The sequence below is a fragment of the Haliaeetus albicilla genome, chromosome 26 (genome assembly GCF_947461875.1).
Source record: "Haliaeetus albicilla chromosome 26, bHalAlb1.1, whole genome shotgun sequence".
Taxonomy (NCBI): domain Eukaryota; kingdom Metazoa; phylum Chordata; class Aves; order Accipitriformes; family Accipitridae; genus Haliaeetus; species Haliaeetus albicilla.
In genome coordinates this window covers 11,984,093-12,003,847 of record NC_091508.1, presented here as the reverse complement: position 1 = coordinate 12,003,847, position 19,755 = coordinate 11,984,093, and the positions used below count along the sequence as shown (strand labels likewise).

Below are 19,755 nucleotides of genomic sequence, written 5' to 3'. Positions count from 1 at the left end.
GACTTGGTCCTGTGGCAACACACAAATGTAAAGTTGGGAGCTGGACTGTGACAACTTCAGGGAAGTGGTTGAGTCACCATCCCTGGAAGTATTTAAAAGACATGTAAATGCAGCACTTAGGGACACGGTTTAGTGGTAGATTTGGCAGTATTAGGTTTATAGTTGGACTCAATGACCTTAAGGGTCTCTTCCAACCTAAATGACTCTATGATTCTAACATCAGGCTATGCAGCTGCAAGAGCACCGCTGAGCTACTCCTGCACTCCATCTTAGAGGTGGTTAAGGCTCAGCCAAAGCTATGGCCAATCTCATGTAGTACTGGCGACAGCCCTGCTTTGAGCAGATGGCTGGGCTTAAGACTTCCAAGATCTCTTCTACCAAGAATTCTGGGACTCCAGGGCTTCCCATGAAAATGCCTGTCCTTGCAAGGCATCATCATCAACGCTGTTCACAAACAGGGCACTTAGACCCTTGGCAAAGACTCTGAAGCTTCTCTTGTGCATCAGCAGTCATTCCATGTAGAAAAAAATAACAAGCAGCAAGTTCTCAGGTAAATTTTCAGTGAGAGAACATGGTGATTTACACAAAAATGCTTAAATATGATGATAAAATTCAGTCTGCAACTAGTTTAAAAGCTTTAAGAGCATGTTAGTGCATCTCATTCTCTCCATTCCTATCTCTGCCAATGCCCGAAGCTGATCTGTCTGCCTTAAAATCTGAACCAATCCTTCACCCTTAGCTTGCAAACCACAGGCTCAAAAAATCAGTACCAAGCACTTCCTAAGTCCCACACTGCAAATGGTTAACATGGAGCTAGAGAGAAGCACTGCCACCCTCCATCCCACCTTGTTCCGTGGAGAAAATACTGTCACTCAGAATAAAAGCCTGAGTTTAAAGGTGCTGCAGTGTCTCTAGCCTCACTCTCCTGTTTCCCCAAGCAAATGAGGTAGGAGGGTAAAATCCCAAGTGCCGGAGCTCCCAGAGAACAGGCGATACCCAGACCTCTCCTTGCAGGTCAGAAGCACAGTCGAGGAGCATAGAGCTACTCAAAAACTTTGCTGCCCAGCCCAGGCTGAACCTGCAGTTCTGTCACTACCATTCCACTTTCACTACTCTCAGATGCTGCAGGCCAAGCTAAGAGCAAATGAATGTGGCTGCTTGATCACAGTTATCTAGCGACAGCTAATAAGGCAATGACGCCTGCACAGCACAATGTGCGACGGGGGTTTTCCAGCCAATTACACTGCAAACTTCAGACTAATTTTTTTGCCTATTATCTCAGTGGTTCCCTTCTATGTTCCTGCTTCCCAAGTGCCATCGGCTTCTCCTTGGCTGTGCCTCAGCTGATCTCCCACAGATGTCTGCATGTGCCCTTTGCCAAGGGGACTCTGCTGGCCATGCTAGCTCCTTATGCCTAGTCTCCCCTTGCCAAGCCTTTTATGTTCCTTCTCTGCCCTCACTGTGCTCACAGTCACCCCAGTTTACCAGCATCTGCCTGCATCGTTAACGTGCCATTTACCCCCTCTTCCTGGCTACCTGCTGACTTGATCAAAATAAAGTCAGAGCAAAATTCAAACATGGTAGCTGCTTTATTCATCCCATTCTTTTATATTTCTTTTATCAACGCACTGTATTAATATAAGTCACACAATCGTACTTTTCTCTCAGCTCAGTTTTGCCTCCACTATCACAGCCAATGCAGTTCAAGTCCCATCAAGCTGCCTGATGACATTGGACAGAAAACCCTTCAACTGGGCTCAGAGCAGAGACACCTCAGGATAATTTAATAACTAGCAAGAGATAAAAAAGAAAACTTGTTTCACATAAATGAGATGAAGTACAAGGTGCTTTACAGATACACAGGCCGATGAGCTATAACCCTGAGTGTATGACACCGCAAAAGCTGCGTACAAATGAACAGGTAGTACTGAGAGGTAATCAGCTAATGACATGACAAGTTTAGCCCTGACTCATCTAGAGAGAGGTTTTCATTTTAGTGGCAGATCAGACCTGCAAGTTACACAGTCAGCACAGCTTGATTTAACAAAAGGACATCAACCAGGGACCATAGCCTTGGTACGCTGCACTACTGAGTCTAACCAGTAAAGACAAGACTGCCATTGCCTCAGAGAAAACACCACCATCTTCTCTGGCAGCTTCTCCATCAGAATGACTTCAAGAGTGCAGAGGGTGAGATGGGGTAGCATAACACAGGCAGCAAAGGCAGCTGCCCTTCTGAGGGCATTTTTCAGTACTCACCATGCATTAGATGTCAAAGCTGGACTCAGGTCTGGAAGAGAAACTGAGATTTTGCGAAGAAGCATAGACAGTCTAGACGTACATTTGCTACAAGGAGGAAAGTCGCCAAATAACAAAGATCTCAATTACAACGCGATGAGCACGGAATAGCCTTCATGTCTCTGAAATAATCACATCAACAGGATAAAATGGGCCTTGATATACACTAGCAGCTATCAGAAATTAATGCACACAAATTTATGCAATCCACCAAACTGACACTGAATTGAGTGAAGAAATGTGTATTGAAACACTCAGAGATACACAAAAGACCTGAGATAACTCCATTTAAAGCATAGCAACAAGCTAAGCAAAACCTGGACTATTCAGGAGTGTTACATGGAAAAATAAAGAACACCCACCACCTTCTTGTGTTCCTTCAGAAGTACTGCCCAGAGGAGTTGCAGCAGGAATCTGTTGTGACAGCACATGACAGTGCTGCATCTCAGGAAAACAGGAGAAGAGACCTCCTGCATCATCAGGACCTAGGTCCTCCTACAGCAGCAATCCTACTCTTGTCACTAAGCAGAGAGGGGAACACCTCCAGCATATCCGTAGTTAACAGCTCAGTCATTAAAGACTGTTGACACCTACGTTGTTGAAACCTAATAGTAACAATACCCTGACAAAAATTAGTTTTCTGAAATATCTATGTAGGGACATGGTAGCTGGAAAATTTTAATTTTACATCTTAAAGTTCTAAATTCTCACTCTCAAGAAAGGGAAATCGGATGTCAGCAATGGGTCTTAAAATCAAAGACCCCCCAGTCTTGTAGGAATTTATAGTCACAAAACTTGGACAGGAGGAGAGAAGACAGAGCAGGAAAAAGATAAAAGAACAAGGTAATCAAAGCATGACAGAGTTCATACCACTCACAGGAAAATTCACAAGCAGAAAAAAGGAATCTAGACTCCATGAAGAACCCTAATCTAAGCCAAAAATTGCTCACTCAGTAATAAACCTGGGATAAGGAACGCATTCAAGTACCTCAGCATTTTGTCAGTGCAACATTTACCCTTTCGCAGCAATTAATGCTTTGTGGCCTCGTTTAAGCCCACTCTCTAGCCCTCTCTAGTCAGTAGAGAGGGAGCGAGACCAAATTCTTCTCTCTCTGTGGGGTATTTTGGACTAGATGCCAAAGTCCTGAAATTGAATAAGATGAACTACACTCTAGACTCAAATATTTCTTGTGCTAACTATAGTAAGGAGAGATGGTTCTGGAACACCCAACAAAAGTCTCATGTCTGTTTGCTCATACTGTCACACGCTCCCAAAGAAAAGCTGTATGCCAGAGTAATACAAAGCAGAGCTGCAGGAAAAGACTTACCTTATTTCCACATTTGGGGTGCCAGTATTGTTCTGTAGGTGTCAAGGCAGCAAGGACAAAGAAAGCCCATTTCTAAAGGCTTTGGTTCATCTATGCCCTTGAAAGTATACTAAGGAAGCCAAGGAGGTGTGTTAGACACCATACAGGCCAGGACCCTGAAAAGAACCTGCACAAGCCCAAACCGCAGCAGCCCAGGAGCTGTCAGCAGAGGGGCAGCACCAAGGTCATGACTCAAGGACAACTGCGCCATCCCTGCCTTCAGCAGTTGTGCCCCAGGAGCTGCAAGGCAAAAAAGCGCACACAGGAAGGAAACACAGTATGACAGCAAGTTCTCGCATACAAGCATTTCAGATTTGATCAAAGCAACAGCACTGAGCCACAGTCACTTCCCAGGTGCCGTACACAGAATCAGCGTACAGTTCACTGCAACTCTCTCAGGAGAAGACAAGACTACAGAGACCAAAGTTGGCAGCATCGTGGATGCTCTCAACAATGCTAGCACAGACCAACTATGCCATTATTTTCTAAGAAGCTATTTAAAAGACCTAGCACACAACAAACTGCATGGAGCTTAATTAATTCTCCTGGGACAGGAGACTCCCCTGAGTCGCTCTGCAGAGATTTTAATTTAAGAATCTAGGGAGCTTGCACCTTCTGCTTAGATCACATTACTCACGACAACAAGCAAATGATGCTCCCTGCTCAGTAAGACAGTCAAATGCACACACACATACTCCAGCCACATATAATAAATATACATCAGTGGCCACTTGGACTTGCAGCGAATTTGAGGAGATAATTTTTCTCTCAAAAAGAAAAGTCAGGAGAAATACGAACAGGGCAGAGCTCAGGAGGTACAGAGAAACAATCCCAGGGCATCTCCTCCTGCAGCATGAGAACAGGATCCCACAGCTGCCTACACGAAACCACAGGGGACCTGATCATTGCAGCAGTGCTACCCACACAGGTGATCCAAGTCCCCACCTGTCTTGGGAAGGTCAAAATAGTCTATCTCTGTAGCCTTATCTACTGTCCTGCAGCATCCTCACTGTAGATAAGGAAGATAAGGACATGTGGGACACATGGAGGATGACCAGGGCAGAGCAGAGGAGCTGTGTGTGATGTGCTCTGAGGAAACCTTTCGGCAGGTGGGTCATCACCGCTGTAGAAATTCTAAGGGTGGCAGAGACTACACGAGGCAGGGACTGAGATGAGCTTGGATTGGCAGGATGGAGGCTTGTCCCCACCAGCACCTTCTCCATGCAAAGAGGCAATGCAGGGAGTTCCTTAACAAGTTCTCTGTCCTCCCCAAAGACTTTTTCGATTAGGCATTTCTAGCACAGGGCATGAACAGCAAGACACATAAGAGCACCTGTCCTGTGCCATGGTCTATGTGACTAGACACTCTTCAAGGACTTTATGTTCCCCAGCCCAAGTCCACTCAGCTAACTTTTCTGGTCAAACCACCACAATTCACACCACCAAGGGACACCTCAGACCTCCCGCATAACAGTAGCAGCAGCTTGTCAGTAGTTACAGCAGGTATGTAGCAAAAGAGAACCCCAGAGGCACCTCCTAGACTCTACACAGTTGATACTACTTGAGCAGCATCTGTCCATCCTGGTTTAGGGCTAACAAGCCATTGCGTTCAAAACACATTAGTCGCTCCCAAACACCCACACTACCATTTGAAATCCTACCGACTACTGAATATGTTGTTTGTGTGACTGGCTGTCTAATCCTACTCCCAGAACCCCATTACAACAGTTATGGTGCATTTTGTGTCATTTCTGTGTAACCACCTGGCTGACATCTGCCAAAAAGAATCCTACTTCCAGATCTTTGAACACCATTGAGAGCGCTCATGTTTTCGTTACTGGTTATGAACAGGGAGCATCATAATGCGGGGAAAAGTTCCAGGCTCTGCCCGGACAGCTTTCTCCAGAGGCACTCCAGACTTTGACGGATGAATTTCTTTACAATGTAAACAGACAGCAATATATAGACATCTTTGGATCTCTTCACTTCAAACTGTAAGACTACCTTTCCTCCCAGCACAGCAGAGATGCCGTAATGCTGAGTTACAGTCACAGAGAGGTGACTGAGATCTCTCAGCAGCACGGATCGAGTCCTACACATGACTCCAGGTTATTCTAATGCAATTTTGTCTAACACAAAGGAAGCATTATATAATGCAGCTGAAAAGTTTATTTCTTCCCATTTTTTTTCAGCAGCAAAGAGCTAGTCTAGATGTGGCAGAGACACTGACAGACCTACCCCTTTACACAACCGTGCTGTAAGAGCCCCTAAAAAGCTGCGCCAATGCCCCCAAATAGTCACCGGACGATTGCCATGACACTTGCACTGCAGCGTGGGAGAAGGGTTGTTCCCATCTTTCTGGGCAAAGGGCACTGTAGCAAAGCTCATCTGCAATAGCTTTTTAAACCTAAGTACAACCAAGCAGCAAATACATTTTCTAGGATCTCCCATGTTTGATCCTAATAAGCACTGGGACGAGACAGTAAGTGAAATGCTGCACTGTAGGACAAGCAATATAAAAACATAACAGGCACAATATGGAACCCAAACCTTTTAACTGGTCAAGGTAGCAGCTTGGGACACTGCCAGAGAGGGCAGATGTGGTGGGGCCAGATTTCCACGCAGTAGGTTTTCCATTCAAAGGAGCGATACCCATTAAAGAAAGCTGCTGACTTTGCCCTCAGACACACAGATGGCATTTCAGCTGATAAGAAACCAGCGAGCAAACTGCCCACACCTCCAGTTCTCGAAGATTAGAAAGATCCAGCCCTGACAAATCCACTTCTGACCCGCTCCTTGCCACCCCAGCAAATAAAACCTGCGGATTATATTAGCCGGCCGGCAGCAAGAAGCGGGGACACCTTTGGAGACAAATCACCTCTCCAAAGGCTGAGGGTCCACTGTGTGCGGGGGGGGAGCACGGCGCCCCTCAGCCACCAGCCGGCTGCAAGCGGGTGGCTGCTTCTGGGGGGCACCGCAGCAGCCAGCGAGGGGGACTCACCGGCGGTGTCCTGTGGGTGCGTGCCAGGGCCCCTCCAAGCTCTCCTACCCCAGGCTGCCATTCCCGAGCCCCGGGGGGGGACGGGGGGGAGAGCGCCCTGCCCCGACGGCCCTGCACGGCCGCCGCTCCGGCCCTGGGTGACAAGCCCGGGGGTCCTGCCCGCAGCCGGCCGCCTTGGCTCGTCCCGAGGGGCTCGGGGCCTTCCCCCCCCCCCCAGCTCGGCGCCCCGCGGGCAGAGCCGCCGAGCCGCCCGGGGGCGGGCAGGGTCCCCAGCACCGCGGGGGCTCCCTGAGGCGCCGCCGGCGGGGCCCGCTCCCCCGGCACCCACCTCACTTTGGCCGCTACCGACGACATGGCCTCGTTCCTCAGCGTCTTCCTTTTGGACACGGCTGTGCCCATATTCGCGCGGGGGGGAGCCGCCGGGGGAGCGCTCATCGCACGACCCCGCGGCTGCCCATGCCGCGGCGGGGCCGGGTGCCGGGGCGCGCCGCCGCCCCTCGCTGCCGCGCTCCCTCAGCGCCCCGCCATGCCGCCGCCGCGGCGCCCCCCGCCCCGCCCCGCCGCGCTGCCCCCGGCGAGTGGCTGCCCCCGGCGAGTGCGGCGCTCCGCCGCGGCCGCTGCCTCCTCATTGACTGCGGCAGGAGGGAGGACCCGGGCGCGGCCCGCCGCCCAGGAAGCGCCGCTATATTTGGCCGGCGGCTCCCTCCTCCGCCCCCGCCTCCTCTCGGCTGACATCATGGCGGGCCGGCCGGGCGGGGGGCGGCCGGCCCCGCCTGAGGGGCCCGTCTCGGCCCGGCGACCCCGGGGAAGGAAGGGCAGTTGTCCCCCGCCCCTGCGGCGGCGTCCCGCGCTCGCCGCGGTCCTGCCCGCACCTGAGGCGAATGTACAGCCGCCTGCCGGCGGACACGGCCGGGGGCGAGGGGAGGCCCGGGGAGATGCGCCCTCCGGGCTCCCGTCAGGAAACAGACCTGCAGCCTGCAAAAAAAGCAGTCGTTTTGACATAGAACGATAGCCTGCCTTTGACGGAACCCCTGAAAGGTTTTACGCATGGTTTATATTCCACAGCTGGGGGCTCTCTTGACGGCAGGGCGATGGGTGGGTGCACCGGGGTCCCGCTGCTGGCGGGGTGGACGCGGTCACAAAGGTCAGGCCGTCAGGTTTTGAACGTGGTGTCTCTGAAGGATTGACGCAAATGTCCACTCTCCTCCACTGGCTTTGTCCCCTCAGCCCGTCACCGTTCACCACCATCGTCCCAGAGCGGGCCCCAGGGGAGTTCCCGGAGGCGACTGGAGGCAGCAGAGCCACGAGGCAGAGCTGGGCGTCCGGACGCCTCCTTGTCCCCAGTGTCACCTGCCGGAGAAAACACTGTCCTCGAGGTCATGGAACGCTTGAAAACAAACCCAGCGCGAGAAGCTGATCGGCTGCTCGGTCAGCCAAGCCTCAGAGGATTTTCAGTTCATAGAATCACAGAACTGCTTGGGTTGGAAGGGACCTTCAAAGATCACCTAGTTCCAACCCCCCTGCTATGGGGGTTCAACAAGGCCAAGTGCCGGGTCCTGCACTTTGGTCATGGCAACCCCATGCAGCGCTACAGGCTTGGGGAAGAGTGGCTGGAAAGCTGCCTGGCAGAGAAAGACCTGGGGGTTTTGGTTGACAGCTGTCTGAATATGAGCCAGCAGTGTGCCCAGGTGGCCAAGAAGGCCCACAGCATCCTGGCCTGCATCAGAAATAGCGTGGCCAGCAGGAGCAGGGAGGTGGTTCTTCCCCTGTACTCGGCACTGGTGAGGCCACACCTCGAGCCCTGTGTTCAGTTTTGGGCCCCTCACTACAAGAAAGACATTGAGTTGCTGGAGCATGTCCAGAGAAGGGCAACCAAGTTGGTGAGGGGCCTGGAGCACAAGTCTTATGAGGAGCGGCTGAGGGAGCTGGGGCTGTTTAGTCTGGAGAAGAGGAGGCTGAGGGGAGACCTGATTGCTCTCTACAACTACCTGAAGGGGGTTGTAGTGAGGTGGGTGCTGGTCTCTTCTGTCAGGTGGCTGGAGATAGGCCGAGAGGAAATGGCCTCAAGTTGCGGCAAGGGAGATTTAGGTTGGATATTAGGAAAAATTTCTTTACTGAGAGGGTTGTCAGACATTGGAATAGGCTGCCCGGGGAAGTGGTTGAGTCACCATCCCTGGAGGTATTCAAAAAGCGAGTGGACAGGGTACTTCAGGACATGGTTTAGTGGGCATGGATGATGGTTGGACTCGATGATCTTGAAGGTCTTTTCCAACCTAAATGAGTCTATGATTCTATGTTGCACTAGATCAGGTTGCTCCAAGCACCATCCAACCTGGCCTTGAACATATCCAATGGCAGGACATCCACAACTTCTCTGGGAAACCTATTCCAGGGTCTCACCACACTCATCGTAAAAAATTTCTTCCTTATCCGCAATCTACCCTCTTCCAGTTTAAAACCATTGCCCCTTGTCACTACAGGCCCTGGTAAAAAAGTCTTTCTCCATCTTTCTTATAAGCCCCTGTTATGTATTGAAAGGCTGCAAGAAGGTCTCCCTGGAGCCTTCTCTTCTGCACCTGAACCATCCCAACTCCTTCAGCCTTTCTTCACAGCAGAGGTTTTGATCCCTAGGAAGGTCTGGAAAAGTGCTTTTCCTCAAGAAAGTATTTTATAAATCTGCTTTCAGGGTACCTGAGTGGGGGCAGCCAGTTTTAAAATATTATTCACTTGCACTTGGGTGATGCCCCTGGCTCTGCAAGCGAGTGCACGAATCCCAGGAATTCAGAGCCAACTCATTCAACAATATTTGACAGAGGTGTAGAAGTTTTATAGATAATTAAACTTCCTACAAGCTTTGTGAAAAGGGGCAGCCAAAGGAGGGAGTGACACACAGACACGCCTTGTCTTGTCTTTACCTGGGGAAGGCTGCAGCATAAGTTTCCCTGTCCTTCAGAGACCCTGCATGGAAGAGACCGAAAGTTTGGAAAAAGCTTCAGTCCTCTCTTTATAGACTCTGAAGTCAATCTGCAAGAAAATACATGAGGATTTGAATAAATTAAGTCTAACTATTTGGACTATTAATCTACAAATTGAAAACTAAAGTAATTCATGCAGAGAGCAGAAAAAAAAGTGAATAAGGTACCCAACTACCCTAGTGTATGTGGACACAAGGAGCAGGATATAAATACCTCATCAGCTGGAATTTTATCGTACACTTGGGAATTCACTGTGAATAACAAACTTTCAGAAATGTGTCTTTGCTTAGACCCAAGCTGTGAGCAGAAAAAGTGCCATGTGTGCAAAGACGTCACCCTGCTTTTTAGCTTAGACCAGCTGACCAAAGGAGAGGAGCTAAGTGACATCATCTGTTTCATCACTGCCACCGAGTGAGATGACCTCCATGTCCCACTCGCTCTGCAGAACTGCTCTTGCAGATGAGAGTTGCTTCTCTTCCCATGGGGTTTTGTATCTCGGACAGGATGAACACAGCTCTGCTGTTACACAGCACTGAGCTGAGTGGTAAGACTTTAAACATTACGGTCTTCATCCCATGTGCTATTATTGGTGAAAACATTTTAAGGCAGGTATGCCCCAGTCCTGTGTGTTGAAAGCAACTGTGGTAGAGCTGATGCATGCTCATCTAATCCGATGCCTAGCCTTGCTTCATCCCACTAGAAACAGAGACACAGAGATCTGAAGGTGCACACAGTCAAAAGAAGGAAAAAAGAGAAATACATGGGCATACTTTAAAAATAAAGTCAGCCTGAGCCTTTTGACTGTGCCCCCCCCCCTTTTTTTTCCTGTATAATGAGAGGGGGGAAATGCTCTTTATTTCTATGTTTAAATATTTTGTCAGTTGTGGCAAATGCTATTCTTTAAAAATACAAACAAAAAAAACCCAAAAGCTAACAGACAGGTCTACTCTATCCCTGACATAATCCCCACCAGATCTACCTGGAAATACCCCGAAGTTGCTCACAGTGACATTTTTCAGGTACAAAACAAAACCCAGCATCAGTGCATTTGATTTCTTCCCACAGAAGATGACTCCCATTAAACTTCTACTCATGACTATCCCCCCACCCCCGCCCCGGTTTTTGTTGCACAGTCATGTCACCAAAGAGTTTCCACAACAGAAAATGAGAGAAAATCCATCTGTTTTTAGGGAGCACCTTTAAAAAAACTGTAGAGAACTTGAGCCATGCAAGCAGTTACCATCTCAGTAAAGCAGTGTCTAGTACTGTCAATTCCCAAAATTAAAAAGCAGGGATGCCTCCAACTTCATCCTGTTTTCAGGCCACTCTGCCACATTTGTGCCTCTTGGAGCTCTCTCAAACTCTCCCTTGTCCATTCCCCAGCAAGGTCTTGGTTTTTGAGGCTGGGGAGGGTCCAGCCCAGTGCAGGGCTCACTTCAAAGGCACATTGGCTGCTCAGGGCTTGGCCAGATGGGTTTTGCAGACCTACAAGGATGGAGACGCCATCACCACTCCGGTTCATGTCCCAGGCCCGCACTACTCTCCCAGCGAAAGATTTTTTCTGTATGTCTAATGGGAATTTCCCTTGTTGCAGCAGGTGCCCACTGTCTGTTGTTCTGTGTGCCCTTGAGAAGCACCCAGTTCCGTCACTCTATAGTGTGCCCTGTGAGCACTGGCCCATCTCCCTGCAATTTCCCCTCTTGCTCTCTGCTCCTTCCCTACCTTCATTTAGGGTTTCCTCCCTGCCTTTGGGTTTCTCCCAGGTATTTGGGGGTCTGGGTTACCCCAGTGTGGCACAGAAGAGGAGGCAGCGGGCCTCCGACTCATTACAGCTGGAGAGATGCCTTTGCTTCGTGCTAGGAAAAAAGTCAGGCGAGCCAAGCAGACTGTTCCCCATTGCTTCTCCATGGCAACAGGCCTTCCAGACATACGCACATAGGCAAACAGGCCGAGGAGGAGGCAGGGAGCACCGCGGTCCCTCCGCCTGAGCCCCAAACCTCCACTCATGGGGCTCTCTCTGCTGAGCTCACATCATCCTAGGGGATCAAACCCCAAAACAGCTTCCAAAATAATCATAGCCAGTCAGAGAAATGCTTCCCTCCTTCCACCGGTGAAGGTGCAATATCCTGAAGCCCAAGCTGGGCAAAATTTATCCTGGCCAGTCATGATTTTTGTCCATAAATGTATCACACTTGAAAAATCTGGCATCTCGGCATCCTGTCAAACCAAAGAGCACATATTCGTCTAGTGGGAAACCCAGAGCCTCAAACCTGGTTAGGTCTAGGTCTTAGATCAGGCTGAGATGAGATGGCCTGATGATTCTCAGACTTTAAGGATCCAGCCTTTTTATGTTTAGAAAAGCCATTTTTGTCTAAACAAGCAAAAAATATGTATCCTGATAATTTAAATGCAAAAAGGAGAAATAAGGCAAGCCAAAAAGAGTCACAGAAACAACCTGCAAAAGGCAAAGGCAAACAATAATAAATACTTCTTCAAGCACAACAAGCACAGGAAGCCTGTTGGAGAGTCAGAAGTTGGCCACAGTGCCAGAGAACCATTCGTAGGAGATAAGGTCAGAACAGAAAAACAATGAATATTTTGCATCTGTAGTCAGTGAGGAAAAGCTCAGAGATGTTCCTGTGCCAAAAGTCATCTTTATATGGACACGGCATTGGATTTGGCTCATATTCAAGCGTCGGCAGAGGAAGTTGAAGAATAAATAGTCAAACCAAAGAGTGCAAATTCACCAGACTGAGATGGTTCACCTAAGTGCTCAGGAACTCAGCAATGCAAGAGTTTAATTACTTAATTGTAGCATGTAATCACTGTGCGTAACATAGCCTTGGTGTCTGAGAGCTTCAAGGTGACAAATGGCAAGGATTTGGGTTTATTACAGACCATGAAGTCTGAGGTCCCTCCTGGGCAAACTGGTAAAAATTGTAATAAAGAATATGATAGATACATCTGAAATACTGGGAAGAAAAAAAAGGTGGTTTTCCTTGAATAAATGAATGTTTCATAAATCTATTACAGTTCTTTAGAGAAGTCGATAAGCTTGTTGTATAGTCTGCATGGATTCCCAAAAGGTCTGTCACGGGAGTTCCTTACAGAAACGCAGCTATCATGGGATTAACAGAAGAGGCTTAAAATAGGTAAATAACTGGTTAAAGGATTCTCAAAGAGTAGCTATCAATATGCGCTCCTGAATGGAGGGAAGACTTGAATGGAGCCCCCCAAGGACCTGTGTTGGGGTCTGCTCACTTCAGCATATTCAGAAATAATCTTGAAAAGAAATTGAAAGAAGGGGTGACAAAGCTTGCTGATGATGCTACGGTATTCAGGGTCATAAATACATGAGATGCTTTAAAGAATTATATAAGGACCTCATGACAGTGAATAACTAGGTAATAAAATGGCTCGGGACATCCGGATCAGATAATTACAAAGATAGGCACAGAGGAGAAAAACAATCCCAACTTCAGTGGCTCAGTACTGGGCTCTGCACTAATCCTTATCCTCAGAAATGGCCTCTTTTTTTCCTAGGTTTATCTGAATATCATCCCCACCCAAGATGCATTTGTGCCTCACACGCTGGTCGCTGGCTTTGGAGGCAGTACAACCCCAGGAGGTAAAGGGAAGGGACTCAGCAGTGTGGTAAGCATAAAAACAGGACAAGGCAGGATGTTTAACAGGCCATGTGAGATGACTGTAGTTTCTTTGGTCCAAATTGAGACCAGGATCATCTGCGGTCCCTGCAGATATCACAGTTAGTTATTTAGTTACTGGGAAGGGCAGAATAACAGGGTTAGCTGTGCCAAGGGAGGTGTGGGACCCCCTCCCCAGGGACATTTCCCAGGGCCATACTTTACAGCAGTGTAAGCCGAGGTGCAGGTGCCTCCCAGGCACATGGTGTGCTGAGACTGCAGAAGTGGCGTGGGGAGGACTGGCTTGGGCAGGGATGTTTTTAGCCCCCTGCCCTCTGCTCCCATTGTTCTGCACAAAACAACTGGCCCGAGTGCGGTGGTAATGGAGGGGCAAAGCACCAGACTGAAAAGAGAAGACAAACTGATGTGTCCACTGTCTGTAAACACGGTGTCCCAATTCAGCTCTTCTGACAAGTCACAACAGCCCTGAGAGATGGTGTAAAACCAAGAAGGTGGGGGAGCTGGAGGAGCTGTTGGGGTTTGTCTCCGTAGCACTGTTTGGAAAGAGTTTAAGAACAACAGTTATGGCCAATGGCACTGGGAAGCTCAAGGTCTCACAGGTACCAGAAGGTCACTCAAATATCATCAAGCCACCTTCCTGCTTGGCCAGTTTAGTCACTTCAAGATTTTGCTGTTGAATGCATTGACTAGAAACTTTACTCTTGCGAGGCACTGTAAGAAAATAACTTTCCCAACACTGGCATAATTAAAATCAGGCAATATATCACAGAAGCAATATCAATAGCTAACAAGTTGGAGTTAGCCAAGAAATATGGTTTTGCTTTGAGCGCATTCATTTGGACAGAACTGTTCTTAAATGGCCAAGTGTTTGACATCAGAAAATAAGAGCTTGTTCAAATGCAGTCCCAAAGATAGGCCTGATCACTGGATGAACAGTTCTTCTGAACCAGCTGGGATATGGAGCTCTCAGCCCCAATGTTAGGCCAGTTCACACCCAGCTATTTTTAGTAAAAGACATAATCAGTAATTATCAGGGCTGGATACAGCCTCTCAGCCTTGCTTTCTGTTACATGACATGTCCCAGTCCTGATGTGCTAATGAATGCAGCATTGGCAGGAGAGGAATTCAGTCCCCTTAGACCCTGATCACAGGGCTACCTCTGCTCAAAGATTAAACTCTCTCCTCCATCCTCCTAAGTCACTGCACTTTCCCAAATCTTCTAATATTTCCAGCATTATGAAGAAGCCAAATATTATTTTATATTTATATTATTTATATCTGTTTGCTCCTGCACAAGGCAGCAAGGTCCCTGAAAGGACAAGCCAGAAGCAGCCCTGGTGCAAACTGGAGATTTGGAAGTGAGAATCTGTGCTTAGCTGAGGGTGGAGGACATGGAAAAGGAGAGCCTTTCTATCCCGAATTGGGAAAAAACCAACACTGAAAAAGGCTTTGGAGCTTTACTTCCCAGGAATAACCACAGTTTGGGAGGGATTTGAGGGCTCATGCACTCTCTTGGGATGAGTGCAGCAGCCCATTAACAGCACTTACTGCCAACACTCAGGGCAAAGCCCAGCACTTGCACCAGCTGAGCACTGCTCGGAGGGTACAGTGTGCTGTGGCTCCCTGGGCTGGGCTTCTCACATGAGGGGATTTCCTGGGCACAGATAGCCAGGCTGCATTCCCCTTGAACCCCAACTGCAGAGCCGCTTCGTCAGCCCCCACTGACCTTCCAGTCTGCATCAGACAATGACTCAGAGCAGGAGCTCTTCCAAGTTGGGTTTATTGGCAGCAGCCTGGCTTCCCACTGGGAGACTCCCATAGTAGCACTGAGTTGGCCTGGGTCTGTCCAGCTCTGCAACAGCAACCTGAACAGCCTTTGCTGTGGCTGCCGTTTGGAGAGATGGGAAAGTGATGAGGCTGCAGGATTTATTTTGCCACCTTCTTGCTGAGAGCAGTGCCTTAGCAGCTTCCTCTGAGCAGACTTTAGAGATGGGGAGGACAGCCTTCTGCTTCGCACCATCATGCAACAGCCCCTCTGGCTGGGCAATGCCTTTCCCTGCTCGCGCTGCACTGCAGCATCGGCACTGGCACGGCCCATCCCTAGTGGGAGGCATCACACTACTTAAAGAAAATTATGTTGCTGGCCTTTTCATTATGTTGCCCAGCAAATGTTCCCATGAAATATAGGCCTAATTATCTACCCACATTCGGATTACTCTAAGATGCAATTTCCTTCTACTCTGTGGAGTTCGCTTTCCTTCTGTGGAACTCATGATTGAAATACACTCAATTAGCTATTACTCTGCTGGCTGAAATCTTGAGCTGCCTTCTTGACAAGGCTGCTCCATCCAGGTCTCGCTGGCATTACAACAGCCAGGTAACAAAAGCTCACGTGCAAGATACAAAAATGTCTCACCACTCAGCCATGCCTGTTATTTATTAGATTTGTGTCACAAATGGGAAGCCTAGTCAGAACTGAGGGCTTGAAATGTGAAGTATTGAACAAACCTGCCTTAAAACATGGCCCAAGAAGGCTAAAATCATTTTCTAAATGCAAGCGATGTCTTTCACCAGGTAGACTGGAGCCAGGCAGACTCAGCCCCGTGCATACCCTTGTTAATGTGCATGCACACCAATTCATAAAGTAATAACAGTAATAATAATAATGATAATAACAATACAGTTCAGACACTTAAGGGAGGACAAGAGCGTATCCAGCCCCACCAACCATGCAGACCCTTCCGTCCTTTCCCAAACTCCATGTTGAACACAGCCAATGCGTTTCCCATCGCTCCTTCCCACTCCCTGCATTCCCAGCTGTGCAGTCCTGCTCTCCATCTTGTGCCAGCAGAAAGCCTTTGCTCCTTGCTGCCAAGTCAGTTTTCTGGTCATTTACTGACCCCAAGAGCTCCTGAGCACCAATATTGGGCAACTGTGCACAAAGTCTGTAATGTTCAAAACCAATCCAGGCAAGCAGAGCTGCCAAAAAGCCCAAACAAAGCAAACAGCACCAGCATGGGAGATTGCTGCAGTCTGCGTCCATTCCTTGCGTGGCATCATTTCAAAAGCGTGCTTCTAAATCCCTGTGAGAGAACTCACTCTGCCCAGGAGGGGAAGACTCTGGATGAGACATCATGTTCCTGAGTCAGGAGAGCTGACAGGAGAGTGGGCATTTCTAGAGCAGCATAATAGTATTTTCCTCCTCTTTTCTTAAAATGTTACAGCAGGCAGAGAGAAACAAAAAAACCTTGACAGTCAAATGAGCATTGGCTATAGCAGGAGGGAGGATTTGAGCAGGACAGTAACATCATTTCACTCCTGCTGGCTAAATTAGTGGCATCAAACTGATATAAGTCAGTGCCTCAGAATAAACTACAATAAATAGAACTAATCAATATAACAAAGGAAACAACAACATGGATATTTCATACAGGGAAATGATTCCTTAACTTCGCCCCAGTAATGTGGAAGCACTAGTGCAAAGGCTCTCTGGAGGTCTCCTGGCCTGCTGCCTGCTTGAAGCTGGACTGTCGCCTATACTAGAGCAGCTTTACTTGGCCAAGTTGTGACACTCTTGCTGGATGGTGATCCCCCTCCCCAGGGTGACATGTTCCCATGCTGCACCACCTTCCTGATGAAGGGAAATTGATTTTGCACCTACCAGAGACAGATTTTACTCCCACGGTCCCCAGCACTGTTCAGCAGCTGTGGAGGTGCAAGACTGTGTCCTTACAGTGGAGGTTCCTCAAGGTTGGGATTCCCGAAACAGCTTCAGGAACAGATCTGATGGTAATTGATTGCTCAATGATTCAGTGATTACTCAGTTTTTTCTCCATCCACATCTCAGTATTTCATTGTTCGGCAAAATAACAGTCTGACTTTGTGCTGACATTGGTACCATGCAGCAGAAGAAAAGATGAAGTTTGAACTGGCTATGTTATATTTAAGATGGAAGAAAAAAATGTTGCTACTAAAAGAGAGCTTGTGTGAACGTGTCCCTGTGAACATCTCACTCCTGAAGCTCTGCTCCAACCCCACCCTGCACCATGTCCAACCCTTGCTGTATCTAAAGGTGCTGGGCACAGAAATTAAACCATTTCCAGCTGTCTTGCACATTTACCATTACTGTCGGCAAAAGGGCTCCAGCAGAGCTGGAAATGCAGCATCCACACTCCGTGCAGCCCTGGGCACAGCAGGGCCCAGCTCCCACCGACATGGTGCTTCTGGCCCTCATGAGGCCGAACAAGGGAGCGACAGTCGTGTGTGTGGGGACTGATCCTGCATAGAGTGAGGCCAAGGAGCAAGAAGAGAAGCAGGTAGAAATGTACAGGGAGGATGAGTCAGAAAGCTCAGCTGGAGGATGAGGAGGGATGCATTTAGCCTTTCCCTCTTGGTGGGTGGAAGGAAACTATTTGCGATGATTGTGGCAGAAGGAGTGAGAAGCTGAAAGGGAGGTGATGAAAAGAGGAGAGCTGGGCTTTGCTATATTGTGTGCATTGCAGGCCTTTCCACGACTCCTTTCTCTGGCCTGAAGTACCTACCTGCATCTGCGCTAGTGACAAGAAGTGGCTCTGGGCAGTGCAGAGACATTCACGCAGGGCTGCACACACATTCAGGGCCATCAGCAGCTCCTGGACACAGTAAGGGTGTAGCAAAATAGGTGCCATCTGCTTCAGCTGGGGCATCGCACAAAGGTGCAGGCAGTAAAGAGCCTCTAGGTTAGACCCTGTTGGCAACGATAAGAAATTCCACAACTGCAAATAAAATAGCCCAGGGCACAGGAAAGGAGTGGCTACAGTGTATGCAGTCGGAGGGGGTTATCTGTTCTGCTGTCTGTATCCGTGTCCCATTTCCAAGCTGTCCTGCAGAGAGGAAGAGCAGCCCTCAAAGGTTCATAGTGAAATCACACGGGTGCTGAGTGAGATTCAGCAGGGAGCTTGGGATGGGCAGCAGCTGAATCCGTCACCCTTCTGCAGGACAGGACCTGGATGCTGCTGCTGCAAATTTTCAGCTGAACAAGAGCCAAAAGTGTTGTGCTTGTGCAGAATCGGCGAATGTCACAGCATGAGAAATAATACAGAAATGTGTCATTGTGCACAGGCTGCACAGGTCTGGTACAACACCAGCCGGAGGACCTGGCCTAGCTCTGGCTGCAGCGTTTCAGGTGAGATTTGGGCTGGTTGGAGAGAGCTCAGAAGGAGCACTGGCAGTGTTTAGGTGGTGCAAAAGTGCAGCCTGTGAGCAAAGACTGAAAGTGGGACTGATTCACCCCAGAAAATTAAAGGCTTGGGGTATGCCACAGCAGCATGATCCAGTTGTGTACAAGGCTGAAGGCAGGACAGGGTGAGACGCAATGGGATTAAACCATGGTGGGGAAATTCAGGCTAGACCTAAAGAAAAACTGTTTAAGGATAATGAAGCAGTACAACAGACTGCCAGGGAGAGCAGAGATGCTCCAGCGTGGGGAGAGCAGCTCAGGTGCTGTATTGGATGCGAACAACTGGAGCAGAGCCTCCTTTGGGCACCAGGTCAGATAGGATAATCTCAGCACTGCTGCTCCAGCCTGCTTTGCCAACGTGCTACATAGTCACATAACTCTCCCGTGGACTGGTATGGCTTGTTGATCTCTTCATCACTCATGGAACCAGCAGCTTCACAAACTTATGGAGATGGTGACAATCACAAAGCAAACTGAAGGTGAAACACTCCCTGTAGAGTGGGAAATCAGCAGTTCTTTGAGTAGAGCTTGCAACAGGGCAGAAAAGCTAATATTGCAGAGTCAGGAAAATATAACTTTGGCTGAAAGCCCATCCTGTAAACAACCTGAAAACAGCAACTGGAAGCAAAGTGACAATATATATATATATATATATGAAGAAGAAGAAAGTAATAGATACTAATCAATATGGACCAATCACCTCAAGGAGCTATGAAGCAAAGATATAGATAGAGGAGGGAAAACAGACAGGAAAATCCATGCCTGGCAAAGCCACGACCTGTAAGAAGTTGTTCACTAAATACACTAGAAACAAACGAAACATTAATTATGTTGCAGGTTCATTTCATAGACTTAGAGAAGCATAATAAGATTTTGGTCAGGAGCAGCCTTGGGTGTCTCTAGTCCAACCTCCTGCTCAGAGCAGGACCGATATCAAAGCAACACCATCTCACTCGGGGATTGCCCAGTTGAATTCTGACAATCTCCAAGCACGGAGAAGTCACAGCATTCCTAGATGAGGTACATTGCTAGTGACAAGCCCTCAGTGTGTCTCTCTTCTGCATTTAGAAAGGATGGGAATGTAAGACATGAGGATGATGAAATACTCTCTGGTCTACTAACAACTGAGAGCATCTCGGGTGACATCTGTGAGGTTTCTAAATCAGCAGATCCACGTGATCTGCACCTGAGGGCCCTCAAGCAGCTTGCCAAGCTGAGCTGTGTTCACTTG

General features: G+C 48.6%; 1 protein-coding gene across 7 annotated transcripts in view; it reads right to left on the bottom strand.

Moving 5' to 3' along the window:
* NSMF (NMDA receptor synaptonuclear signaling and neuronal migration factor) overlaps positions 1 to 7,264 on the bottom strand; it is a 52,288-nt gene extending 45,024 nt beyond the window's left edge. For 2 of the 7 annotated variants that reach the window (XM_069771541.1, XM_069771547.1), the window contains exon 1: positions 6,995 to 7,260. In XM_069771541.1, the coding sequence (XP_069627642.1) occupies positions 6,995 to 7,101 (107 nt within the window). In that variant the 5' untranslated portion in view covers positions 7,102 to 7,260. Of the gene's footprint in view, positions 1 to 2,259; positions 2,322 to 6,994 lie in introns of those variants that run through there. The other 5 variants (XM_069771542.1, XM_069771544.1, XM_069771548.1 and 2 more) reach the window with 4 other exon arrangements.
* Positions 7,265 to 19,755: the final 12,491 nt, after the last annotated feature.